The following is a 14171-nucleotide window of genomic DNA, read 5'->3' on the forward strand; positions in this document are numbered from 1 at the left end:
TTCAGTAACAGTAACGTCATAATAACCTAAACAATTTAATGTTCTACATTACTACTTTAAAAAAAATAAAAAAAATTTTAAAACTTTTTCGAGTCCATTATGTTTGGTAAAGTGCTTATTTTTTGGTAAATAAAGATAAAATAAAAAACGATTATAAAAGGCGTTTAAGGGCACCCTAAAAACGTTTTTCATGGTAGGTTAGCTTGTACCAAACCAGCAAGTGGTTAACCTAGCCTACCGAAAAACATAGCTAGTCCTGCTAGTCCCAATAATCTAGGAACTGCAACATGTCGGAAATTGTAATTGATGTGGTACCGGCAGACCCCGAAATACAAGAAGATCTTGATCGGCAACTTAGCTCTGCCAAACGAGCTAGCAGTCAAAAACTGGCTGGTCATTTGGATAAAACCCAAAGTGCTTTTATTTTGGAAGAAACTGGGCATCCCGATTCATTTTGTTCTGAAACGATATCATGGTACAACAAGTGGCTTCGTGCGTTTCAAGCTACAATGTGGATATGCATAACACTTTGTATCTTTTTTGCACCCTACATGCTGTTCTTTAAGACTGACAGAATGATGTTTGATTTTGCTTCTGTTATCGATGTTTTGTACTATTTTGTCGTGCTCCTAAGATCTCGAACGGGTCTCATAATTGACGGGGTGGAAGAAAGAAATTTGCTTAAAGTGAGAGAGCGGTATCAAACCAGCATTTGGTTTTATCTTGACCTTGTTACCATTTTACCCTTGGAACAATTGCGATGGATATTCCCGGAAAGTGCAGCAGTATTTTATACCGTTGGAAAACAACGTACTTACCTTCGACTTCACTACGTTCTTTATTATTTAAGTAAGCGTTTTTGTTATGTGATAAGGATTTAGTCGATTTATTTAATTTTTTTATTGTTGAAATTAGTTGTCAAAGAACAAGAACCTGGAACGACTACTCTAATATATCGAACAATTAAGTACGTTCTGCTATGTTGTATAACGGTGCATTACCTAGCCTGTGGTTGGCACGCGCTGGCTTGTTCAAGGGCTGACGAAGCTGGGTTTGATTTGTCGCTGTGTGCCGAAGACAGTTGGATAATGTTTTTGCCACAACGTAAGAACTTAAAAGAATTTGAAGTAATTTTTTGAAGTAAAGTAAAAAACTTGTCGCAGGTGATTAATTTTGTTTTTACTTTAGAAATTATACAAAAAATACTGGAGGCAACAGCCAACAGCGAAGAAACTTTGAATGGCGAAGTAAGTTTGAATGGCGAAGTAAGTTTTCGGCATAACACTTACGTTACTAGCTTGTATTGGGCCTCTGGCACAGCGACATCCACTGGTTATGGAGATGTACATGCCCACACAGTTGCCGAAAAATTCTTTTCTGTATTTGCTATGGTAATTGGTAAGAATATTACATTTTTGCCTACATATGTGGGACTTCGGCTTTTGGTAGTTGGTTAGTATTTTGTATCTCAACCTTTTATTTTACTATAAAGGAATGATGATCTTGTATGGAATGACGATGGGTGGTATGACCTCTATGTTAACCAACATTGACGCCAGTAGATCCAGTTTTGTTCACAGATATAACGCGTTTAGAATTGAAGTGGTAGAAAAAAAAACATTTTTCTTTTAATAAAATATTTTAAACTATTTTTATTTAACAAATAAAATATGGTTTAAAACAATTTTTAATTTAAATCTATGTAAGAATATTTTAATTTGAGTAAACATAACTTTATTAGGAATACTAGGTAATTATATTCCAAAAATATTTTTAAATAGAAAACTAAACAAGAAACCAAGTCAGTGGTAAATTTTGGAACACTTGTACTTTATGGTTCTTCGAAAAACTTTTGTCTTCCACGGTCCTACCTATTTCTCTCCCTGGACCATCACGGCCCTTGCTTATTCTCTTTGTTACTCTACAGGCCTCTCTAATTTTCTTTTGTACTCCACGGTCTTTGCTAATTCTCTTTCTTACTCCCTGAGCGTTTATAATTCTCGCTTCTACTTTAGGGTCATCTCTAATTTTCTTTGGTCTTGCACGGGCTTAAGTTTTTTTGAAAACTGTACAGTACAAGTCACCCAAGTTTTGCGCTTTTTACTTAAATATTTGAGCAAATTGACAAACTTTTCTATCTATGTTTAAATGTATGTCTAAATTATTAATTTAAATTAATTTTAGCCTCGCGTTGTTTTTTGACTGTGTTTGGCTTCAGTTATCTTTTTCAATTTTTTTAAGGATAAGTAGTAACTCACTCCTGTTGTATTTTTTAGCAACGAATGGGCATCAGTGATAATGTTAAGGACATGTGTCTCAAATATTTTGATTACCTTTGGCACAGATGGGAAGGGGTAAATTTGCAAGAAAGTGGAGTATTGGAACTTTTGCCAAATTCTTTACAATCTAGATTTACTGAAGCTACTTTCCACGAACTAATTCAAAAAGTAATATAAAAGTTTTTTTTGATCCTTAATGTAAGATTATTAACTTAAATAGGCTATCTAAAAACTGTTAAACTCCAAACTTTACTGTAATGGACAGTTTTTTCAATATTGCCTGCATGATATTGTTAATAGCACACTAAGCTTTACTACACAAGTTTCTTAATTTAATTACTGCTGCTTACATGCCTTAAAACTTTAATGAGACACTTTTAATAGTATAAACCTCTGCTAAGCTATAACAACCAATTGTCAATTTTAATAATTAATAATTTTTGAATTTTGTTGTTTAACAAGAAGCATAACTACACTTGTTTTTACTATAAATAATGCAACTATACATTAAGGCTGATTTGCTGGGCAATACAAAAGATGATTTTTGTCGAAACTTGGCTCATGTGTCACAGTCGATGGTTTACTTAGAAAATCAATTTGTTCAGAGATCTGGCGAGATTGCCAACAACATGTGTTTTCTACACAACGGAGTTTTAGAGGCAAGTTTTGTGTTATAGTTAATAAAATAATGAATTTTTCAAGAAATTTTATAAAAAAAATTTATATATGTTTTTGGTGCATATAGGTTCTAGATTCTGATGAACAAGAGGTAGTTGCTACAATGCAACCTGGAAAGTTATTTGGACAGGTTCTTCTGATGTTTGAACTACCTAGAATGAATTCCATTCGATGCAAAACAAATTGCGACATCTTTTTTATTAACAAACATGACTTCAGAGTTATTCTCTCACAATATCCCGATGGTAAAATAATAAGGTTGTATTGTTGGAATAGTATATAAGGTGAAAATGTAATTTGTGAATAAATTATAGCCTATTGTAAAAACAAAATACTGTGAATTTCGGTTTGTTATAGCTGCCAAGGCTTTTGTCGAAGCTGCTCAACTCAAATATGTAGACAATGGAAAATGGCCTTTTGAACTTCCTCGATTTAAAGATATTGAGATTTTCATGGAGTAAGTTGGGAATTTTCATGTATTAAATACATAACCAAACTAAAATAAGGTTTTAAATTTTATTAGAAAAACAACTAAGACAAAGCGACGAAACAGTGTGGCTTCTGTCCAGCCTAATATGACAATGGCAGCTTCAGATCAACTGGCTCTATTATCTCGCAGGATGATGACTGTTCATTCAACTGACTATGAGGGTGTTAATCTACCTAGGATTTTTGTGCACCAGAAACAAAAGAACGAAGATGTGGGGAGATTGCTAAGCAGTAATGGTAAGTTGGCTTAAAAATATAAATTTCTATGTAAAAGTTAAGCATTTAAGTTATGCTTACTCTTATATAAATTTGACGATGAAGATTTTTTTTTAAATTTGGAAGTAGTATAAAAAAGTTTACATGCCACATAACTTTTAAGTTTTAAGTAAATTGTTTTATGGTTTTAGTAATCTTGAATTAATCATATCAGTTATCATAAAATTGTTTATTTCACAGAACCCAAACCCTCTTTGATTGATTTTGTAATAAATGGAAAGCCAGCAAATGTTGGCAGAAGATCTTCTACCACTCTTGCAGATGGAACCAAAATGATTGTTGCAAATACTAATGCTAAGGAACTAAAAGATGCTGTTGGTACTGATGCCAAGTATTCGGTCGGTTTATTACTTTAATGTTTTATATTTAATGTAAGAAAGTTTAAGTCATGATAGGGAATACTAATTTAAGCAAAATATTAATAATTTCTGTTCAATAAAAGAAAACTTAAGTATCGCACAATTACAGCGATTTATCAGCTAAAAAATAAACATTTACAATTTTGTTACTCTTATAAGTTTATCTGTTGCATAGGCCTATCAAATGTTTTTAGTCATAATATTTAAACTACATAGGATCCAGATGAAACAACATTAAAAGAAAGATTGTTTGAAATGACAATTATTCATCCAAAACATTACTTCTCGATATTTTGGACCAATTTTATGTTTTTCATTGGAATTGTATGTGGATGGTACACAACTTACATGGCTTTTTTTACCACTGTGCCAGGAAAAGGTTTGATGTTTATATATTTCTATAAACTTATATTGCTGAGATTAAATATAGAAAAATGTTTTAATATAGTGCGATGGTTTTTAGATATGATAAACTAACCGTGTAAAAATTAAAAAATATTTTTTTGCAAATCTTTATAAAAGTATTGACCAACTGTGTCTAATGTTTTACATCCAGCTCATACTTACTCTGGTACGGAGGCAGCAGAATTAGATATTGCAACAATCGCAACTTACACTACTTGTGATTCTGACTTACTAACATCATTTAAGGCATGTCGAAATGCAGATTTTGGTGTTACAGCTGACTGTATCATGAATGCTGGGGGTGCTTTTAGTCAAATGGTGTCATCTGCAAATGGTTCTTACATGTGAGTTGCTTTGCATTTTTTAAAGCTTATTTTTATATTTATGCCTTTAACTTATACAGTTAGAAAGTTATTTATTTGCTCGAAAAATGTTATGTTATTTATTCATTACACCACAATAATAAGTCAAGTACTTTTTACACAGGGTAACTGTACCTGCATCATATGACATTTCATTTGTGGGTATGAATTCAGGAACTAAGGAAGGAGTAATACACATTTTATTATCCTACTTTGTGATTGACTTGATTCTTTGGTCAAACATTTTGATTAACTTCAGGACAAAAGTGAACACTCCAAATGGTTTGTTTTAAAAACATTCAATTTATTGTATGGTAACATTTGAGGCCTTTAAATGTATTTTTCTAAACTTGTTTTTTCTAAAAAAATTGAGAGGTAATTCAGAAAAAAGTTTGTAGTTTATTTAAGGCAGGAGTTATCCAGTTTGCAATTAAATAAAAATACTGCAATCACTATTTTATGTTGAGGATTTTAAAAATAAAAGTTTCACTACTTGTGTTGCTATCATAATATTTTTTTAGGTTGTTTAACAAGTTTCAAAGACATCGCTGCCAACTACATGACCTGGGACAAATTCTGGTTGGATTTGTTTGGAGTTTTCCCTTTTGAAAAAATTGCACCTTTTTTTGGATGTAGTCGCATAGCTCCTCACCATGCCTTAATATTTCTTCGACTGAACAGAATTGTTAATTTTTTTCGATTTGTTCCGACTAGTTTTAGAAGATGGGAATGCAGTTTAAATGTTAAGATTGTGCAGATTCGAACACTCAAGATTGTTGTGTACATCTATACTTTTACACATATTTGCGCATGTTTGTATTTCTGGTGGTCATGTGGTTATGCCATGCAAAGGTACATCTTGTTTAAACTCTTTGTTTAAATTAAACAATTCAGACTACTTGTTCTTCACAGTCCCTAATATTTCTCACTGGTACTTTTAGTCCTATTAAGTACAAGTAATTTGAAAATTCTTATGACTAATATTTACTAAGAATGTAAACATAAAAATAGTTTTAAACAATTTAATATCTTAAAATTATGTATTGTTTAAATTTTTATTTGCTTTAAAATGTTTTAATTGTTTAGCTCATTGGATTCTATATTGTACAAATGTCGATTGGGATCGTGGGCTTGGGTGTTTGATATTAGCTACACCACAAACAGAGCTCAGGATTACATTAAAACAATGTATTGGGCTTCAACTACAATGACAAGTACAGGGTAAATATTAGTATTCTCTTTTCAAAATTAACAATTGAACATTAAACTCAAGCTTTTTGATTTATATATATACCTTTAGCATTCATCTATCTTTGTTGTTCTAGTTATATTTTATTAATATATAGATTTTTGTATTTTGTTGTTGCATATATCAATACTAATAATAATAGAAAAAATATGAAAAATTAAAACTTTTCAACTTGTGTTGCTCTTTTGTCCCTTAAATTTTATCTGCTAAATTTTTTGAAATATTGATGTATTGTACTAGCTATGGAGACATATCAGCAAGTACTGCATCAGATAGATTGTTTGCTCTTTTAACAATGGTAATAGGAACTGTGATGTATGGTTGGTTGGTTGCCATGATTGCTTCAACAGTTTCAAACAATGATGCACCAGTTGTTAATTATGTCTTTGGGATGGGAGGCACTATGTTTTTCCTGATTCAACATGGTGTAAGTATAAATAACAATTTGTCTAAACCAGGGACCAGACAAAATGCTTTTTTTGTTAAAATTTCTAAAAAAGTTTTATTTTTTGTTTTGTAGTCACCACCAGGATTAATAAAGCGTGTAATGAAAGTTCGCTCACTTGAGTGGGATCGTTACTGTGGCACAGCGATACCTGGTATTCAAATTATTGGACAAGACTTAACATTCCAACTTCGCAGTATGTTGTTATATGAGACTGTTAACAAGTTTATAGAAGGACTTCCATTCTTCTACGGGGTGGAGCCTTCGTTTATTGCAATGTTGTCTAATCATGCTATGATGTTTCAATATGCTGAGGGTGATATTGTTCTTTACGAAGTACGTAATTTAGTAAAAAATTTTATTGTGGTCACAACTTTAAATTAGAAAATCAGTATTAAAGCTGCAAAATAATAAGACATTAATTTTTTTTTGACTTCTACTTAAGGGAGATTTATCCAGAAACTTGTACATCATTAAACAAGGTCACTGTGACATTGTTACTTCGGATCTCATTGAAATTGTCGGCCATCTTTCTTCTGGAGATTATTTTGGTGAAGCTGAGGTAACTTTTTAATATATAAAATTTAAAAAATTTTATGGTTTAGGCGTTCCATAATGGTAATTGATATTCATTTAGCTTTTGTGGAGGTACATATTGATTGAATAGAAAAAACAAATTTACCATTGTGCTGTTTATTATATAGGATTGTAATATATATATCATAATAAAAAAAAAATTTTGATAAAAAGTATTTAATAATATTAGATACTATTTGGATGTGCATCGCCACAAACTGTAGTAGCGGACACCACATGTGAGGTGATAGTCGTGCCCAGAGAAGGCATTGATGAAGTGTTACAATCCTTTCCTGTACTTGAAGCTGAGATGAAAAAGATTGCGAATGATCAAACTTATAAGGACAAAATTCTTAATGCTATCAAGAGAAGAAATGAGCATAGCAGAATGGGGTAAGAATATCTTTTTTAGTATCACTTATTAAGGCTGTTATTTTTGAAAACTACTGTCAATATTATGGTAAAGCTGATAAGCAATATTTTAAAACAAAAAATAATTTTGGTTAGGCAGTGTATGTGTTATGTTAAAAAAAAGCCCCATTAAATGGACTCAAAAGGTGAATTCTAATGTAAGTCTTAATCGTTAACAGAGTGACAATGACCGATCGCTACAAAATAATACAAATACAAGGAGGAACCAAGTTGTACTCCGGGCGAGTCTCAAAAAAACCATTAATGAAAAAACTCACAAACGGAGATGGCAACGATGCTGTCAAGTCTATTTTATCTTTTCTACTACTTCCCTTTACTTTTGATCCACTAAGCCGACCTTATATTGCATATGAGATAGTTAGATTCGTTTTTATTGTGGCAACTTTGATTATTCTTCCCTTGGAAGTAAAAAATAAGTTTTACATTTTTTTTTGTTTTTAGTTTTTTTTACTGCACTGATATTTTTTTTAATAATAAGCATATTTTTTTTAAACAGAAAATTACCTATCTTCAGTTAAAAATATTTATATATTGATCTAGATATTTGTTTTGTTTTTAGATGACCATGATTCCATGCAACACTGGTTTATTAACCTTTCAATATTTCCTTGACTTTCTATGTCTGGTTGACCAATATATTAAAGCACACACATGCTATTATGACAGTGGAAGTGTCAAAGTCACTCACCCCATTCAAACTGCTAAGCATTATCTTCAAACCAGTTTTATAGTTGACCTTTTTTGTTGGTTACCTATAGAACTGGTTGTTTTGGGAATTTTATGTGGATCACCAATGAACCAACAGCAGTGGCAGTTTGTTGGTCTGTTCAGGTTGCTTCGTGTTTTGCTTCTTAGCAAGGTTAGTTTAAAGTTAATTATAATTTGTTTTATTTTCACAATAAAAACCTTTAGGTTTGGCCCAGGGCACAAAATCCATACACTAAAAAACAAAATATAAAAAAAAAACATGATTCTATAATAAATTCATTTTTTTATATTTCCAAATTTTATTCCTATCAATACCTTTAAAAGCTTATTTTTAAAGCTAATCTCTGTACATATTTTTTATATATTTTTCAGGTGATGAACCTTTTGTCTTTCTTTTTGTGTGATATTCGATATCCCAGACGATGGTTGAAGCACTTAAGCAGTGTTTTGTATGCTATTTTAATTCATCACTGGTTTGCTTGCTTTGTCTTTTTTGCAGCTTGCCCTGCAGAGGTCTATAATGTAAGTTAGGTCTGGTTTCATTTAACAAATAAAATCGTACTAGTTTCTGGGTTTGATTTTTACTGTCTTAATTCTAATGTGTACAAAAAGTTTGCATATTCAGGCTTAATATTTATTTTTCCTTATATGTAAACTAAATAGCTAACAAAAATAAACTATAAAAATTTAAATTTGAGAATGACGCCCTCTATGAATTAATGCCTGAGATGATCAAGTTTAATGCCACTGGGGTACCAGCTTACATTCACAATTCTTCATGGATTGGAAACATAGGAGCAAGTTCAGTCTTTCCAGCTCTCGATGTTTTACAGTCGGTTACTGATCAGTATATTGTCAGCTTGTACTGGGCCACAGCAACACTTATTTGCGTTGGGTACGGTGACATTCATGCTAGAATGCAAACAGAGATGTTCTTTGCTATTATTGTCATGATTTCTGGTACAATTTACTACTCTGCAGTTTTGGGAGAAATTTCAGCTAACATTCAGACTAATGACAAGCTACGTGGATTCTACAAAGAAAAGCTTGCGGATATTTTTAAGTTTCTTAAAGTGTATGATGTCAATAAAGAAACCGCATGGCAGGTAGATCATTTTTATTTAATATTAAAGAGTTTTATTAGTTTAGATTTAACTGTCAGCAGTATAATAACACATTACCATTGTCAACGCCTCTAATTTGCATTCTTACACTTTTAGCTTTGTATTTGACTTAGGTTGTGAATTACTATTACTATTTATGGGACAGAAGCCTTGGTGTAAACCCAGACTTTCTTTTTCTTGGACTTCCACCTGCAATGCAAGCAAGTGCATATCAGAGTATGTATGATCCCTTGATAAGAGCAGCTTTTGCCAAGGATGGAGAAGTTGATAAAGAAACCCAAGGATTTTTTAGAATCTTTTCAACCCATCTTTACCCTTTTCTATTTCTTCAGCAAACCATTATCTTCAAGTAAGAGTATAAAAATATGTTTTAACCTAGGGTAAATAACAAAATGGTATTATGCAACTTTTAAGTATAATGATTTAATGTAAAACAAGTTTTAAAATGTTTTCATTAAACAACTAAACCTCATTGTTTGGTATTTAATGTTGTTATAACAAATTTTGCAGGCGAGGTGATATTGGAGATAAAATGTTTTTTATAGAAAGAGGAAATGCGGCCATCATGGAGGAAGATGATGAAACAGTCGCCACTGTTTTGGGACCTGGACAACATTTTGGAGAAGTAAAAACAAATTTCCATTACCTTGATTAAATAGTAAATTGTTAAACTTTCAATATAAATTGGGATTGGTCAAAATTTTAAGGCCAAGTTTTTTTTTATAGCAAAGTTATCATCTTTATATAATGAAGCATAATGTTCAATGTACAATATCTACAAAAAAAATTATAGTTTTGTTGTTTGCAGTCATATAGTTGTTGTGACATTATTATACCAAGGAATGTTGGTTTGGCCAAGTAATAACCAACGAACCACAACAAAATTTCAGTAGACCTATTTTTTAAGTAATTCATATAAAAAAGTTTTTCACATAGGACAGGGTATAATCAGTTTACACTAATTTATTAAAAGATAAAAATATTTTAGAAAATCTTACAAAAATGACTTGCATTTTTTTGCAGGTTGCACTTTTTCTTGGCACAACAAGAAGGCGGACTGTTAAGGCTTATACAAATTGTGACGTAATTTTGATAAACAAGCTAGACCTGGATAAAATTTTAAATATTTATCCAATGTTTAAAGAAAGCATGGCCAAAATTGCATTGGTTTGTTACATATATCTGAACTTTAACTTTATTACGTTTGATTTAAAATTATAGTTTTTAAATCAAAAATTAATTTTTATTGCTAAAGTTTAACAAAAATCAATGTTTTTTAGACTTTTAAATGTTTTGCTTTTAGAATCAAAATTTTGAAGAGAATAGCTCACAGACTCATACACCCAGTCAGGGTGCCTCGAACTCTGACAATATTAACTTACAAGATGGTAAAAGTAAAGATGAATCAGATAAACAGAAATTTAAATGGGTAAATTAAAAAAAAAAAAACATTTTAACATGAATAGAAATTAGGAACAAATTTAAATAATACTCAGCAAAGCAACAATTTCTTTGAAAAAATACAATTTTCTATTTTAAAAGGTAATTTATGCTCATAAAAATGTAAAAATATTAGCAAAATAAAATTCTGAGTACATTTTTTTCTATACCGTAATGCACTTTTAAGTATCATTTTGATCTTCAAAATTGAAAAATGACATAACAATTCGGGTAAATCAGTTAAATTTCTTGTGTGGTATGGGTTAGAGTAACAATCCCAAGTAAGTAAGTTTAGATAATTCTAAAAAAATTAGTAATGTTAGATTACTACTTGCTCAGGTAGTGGATCGAAATTCAAACTTTACTTATGCATGGAATCACATTTCTGTATTATTAGCGATTCTTTCTGCCTCAATAGCGATATACCAATCTTGCTTCTTTAATCATTTATCTGCTTTGTATATTGTTGGATATATCATTGATGTGTGGTATGTATTTATTTTTTTGATTAATGAAAATCGACTTTAATGAAGTCTGCAAATACAAATTTAAATACCATAAAGAAAAAAAAATTTTTTTCATATTTTTTAATAATTATTGTAAAAATTTGTTGCGAGCAATCTCATGATTCTAATTTATAAGTTTATCTCTTAAATTTGTAATCAAGACTAAGACAAACCTATAAAATATGATAGTATGAATTAAGTGAAGACTAATCATTAGTATAATTGAACAAATGTGCGATTTTTCTTAGGTTTGCATTGGACATGGTCCTGTCTTTTCACACCAGCTATTATGATGAATTTTGCACCAATGTTGATGATCAAAATATGATACACACTCGTTATTTTCATACACCGACTTTATTTTTTCTTGAAGCTTTGTCAAATGCCCCTCTTGATATTATAGCTCAACTAATTACTGCTGATCCTGCCGTTCAACTGGCAGTGCTATCTTATACAAGACTCAACAGGGTTTTAAGAATGTATCGAGTCATTTGTTTATTTAGCATTTGGGAAAATGATATTAGAAAAGAGTAAGTTGAATATATATTTATATTTAAATGTGTTTTGTTTTATGTTTACAGCAAAATTTATTAGATAGGGTTTTTTGCTTGTATTTTTACTAACAGATTGTTTTTAATGCCAATTTATAACTTTTTTAGTTAGATTTTGAAACTGCATTATCAATTTTTAAATTATAACTTAATGAACAGAGCGCTGTTCTTCCGAACCTACAAGTTTGTGCTGTGTTCTCTTTTTATAATGAATTTGCTGGCAAGTGTGTGGTATGCAATCGCATGTCCTGGCGGTGTTTGCCAAGCTAATTCTTGGGCAACAGCATCACTAACAGGTTTTTATTTGTAATTGAACTCCTAAAGTTTAAAATTCAGAAAACTTAAAAAAGGCATTTTGTTATTAATTTACTATATACTCGATTTGAATTTATTTTATTTTAGACTATGTTAAAAAACGGATTTACGGTTACCATATTATACCGTGGGCTGACAGTTTGTACTGGACAGTGGCTACTATGACTTCAACTGGCTATGGTGATATTAGGCCAGAAAACCAACTTGAAATGATATATGCTTGTGTAGCTATGATGGCTGGTAAACTAGTAATTGGTTATGTTCTTGGTATGGTGGCAGCTACGCTTGCTAATGATGAATTTTTAAGAATTCGATACGAACAAGGAGTTATTGTAAGTGAAGGTTTAAATATATAATTTGAAATGAAAAGGCATTTTGGATTATTATGAAAATACCTTTATTATTGCTATAATATTCCATTTACAAAAGCTAAATGAAGTTCAATGGGTGTTGTAATATTTTCAATAGGCCTAGGACAGTAGTTTTGATAAGTTTAACTATTTTTTTGCCATTGACAAGGCTGTTCGACACTACATGAAAGATTTAAAGTTTAAGAAAGAGGTTTTTGATCACGTTATCCAATATTACGATTACATGTGGATGAGAAGTCGAGGTGCAACTGTCCAGCATTTATTTCCTTACCTTTCCTTTAGGTAATAATTACCCCTACTATAGTATCAATACAGTTTAGCCGATTGGTTACAGTTTAGGTAGAGCGTTTTTAGTTTAAAGTTCAGTGCATCAGAAGAGTAAAAGAGGAGTAACCAGCATCAGTTTTTATTAAAGATTGCTCATTTTATTTAGCATGACAGAAGCAATTTATACTGATATATGTGGAGATATGATACACAGTTTGGACTTGTTCAAGGGTTGCCCAGAAAACTTTTTAAGACGTTTGTGCATGGTGATGAAGCCTACTGCCTACATGCCTGGTGACTACATTTGCTTCCAAGTAAGATAATAATGTTTCAATTGGATCATTTGACAGTTTTTTTAATATTAAACTGTAAGCTACATTAGTATATTATACTGTATTTATTAATGATTACTATCTAACTAAATGTATAGGGAGACATCCAAAGTGAAATGTATATCATGCACCGTGGTATAGCCGAAGCTATGAAGAGGTTGGATAATGGAAAAACTGTACCAGTAAGGCTTCTAGTGGAGGGAGAAAATTTTCTTTGTGAAAGTGTACTGTGCAAGGTGAATATTGGTGTTACAAAGTTTATCTTATAAAAAAAGTAGAAATCCCCATTTATATAACTGGCGTTTTTAATAGTTTTGAACATACATAAACCACAAATCAAACTTCATTCAAGTTTAAAAAGCTATTATGTAATTATAACATTTTACAATAATTAAGATTCTAGTATAAAAAGTAATGAAAAAACATTAAACATTTTCCTTATAGTAAATTATCTTTTTTCCAAGGTTAAACGCCCAGTAAGCTTGCGTGCTCGAACATATGTTGATGTATTCAGTATGACCATGGACGACTTGCAACTAGTTTTTTGCTTCTATCCTCATGTTCGTCCAATTGTCCTTGCTAATGCCCGAACCCAGTTTCCAGATTTAAATCTTTAAATTTTAATTTTGTGTAATATTTGCTAGTTACATGGTTTTATATTTATGTGTTAGTATTGAAATAAAATAATATATTTTTAAATGTTATGTTTTTGATTTAGACATTGTGCACCACATAAGTTTTCAAAATACATTTTAACCTTTATAAATTACTAAAACTTTACATAGAGCTTCGTGTATAAAAATCATTATACAAACAAACTTTTATATATTTAAATGTAAAATGATTAATAATCCTAAGAGAAAATTATATTTTCTCATTACGCGTTCTCGTTGTAAGTAACTTTCCCACAATGACGTAAAGGTCATTTGTTAGCGTTTTTTTTCGATTCTTTGTGCTTTCGGTCAACTCGCAACGTGCTGGCTGCTAAGAAGTTGGTCACTCACGAA

At 31.0% G+C, this 14171-nt stretch overlaps 1 protein-coding gene across 1 annotated transcript; it reads left to right on the forward strand.

Annotated features, from left to right (window-relative positions):
* The first annotated feature begins 287 nt into the window (after window positions 1-287).
* LOC145742430 (uncharacterized) lies at window positions 288-13781 on the forward strand. Its single transcript, XM_082560207.1, has 35 exons — window positions 288-849; window positions 916-1104; window positions 1189-1398; window positions 1493-1605; window positions 2277-2447; window positions 2792-2938; window positions 3025-3202; window positions 3315-3414; window positions 3481-3683; window positions 3903-4060; window positions 4298-4460; window positions 4638-4830; window positions 4973-5130; window positions 5370-5700; window positions 5935-6069; window positions 6338-6524; window positions 6618-6878; window positions 6988-7104; window positions 7309-7511; window positions 7709-7955; window positions 8110-8409; window positions 8631-8780; window positions 8957-9364; window positions 9496-9731; window positions 9893-10007; window positions 10406-10549; window positions 10686-10811; window positions 11162-11310; window positions 11577-11858; window positions 12039-12175; window positions 12282-12526; window positions 12714-12847; window positions 12999-13146; window positions 13263-13400; window positions 13629-13781. The coding sequence occupies exons 1-35, from the start codon at window positions 288-290 to the stop codon at window positions 13779-13781; spliced, it is 6891 nt and encodes a 2296-aa protein (XP_082416333.1).
* The last annotated feature ends 390 nt before the right edge of the window (window positions 13782-14171 follow it).

This window comes from Corella eumyota, chromosome 2, assembly GCF_963082875.1.
Source record: "Corella eumyota chromosome 2, kaCorEumy4.1, whole genome shotgun sequence".
NCBI classification, from domain to species: Eukaryota; Metazoa; Chordata; class Ascidiacea; order Phlebobranchia; family Corellidae; genus Corella; species Corella eumyota.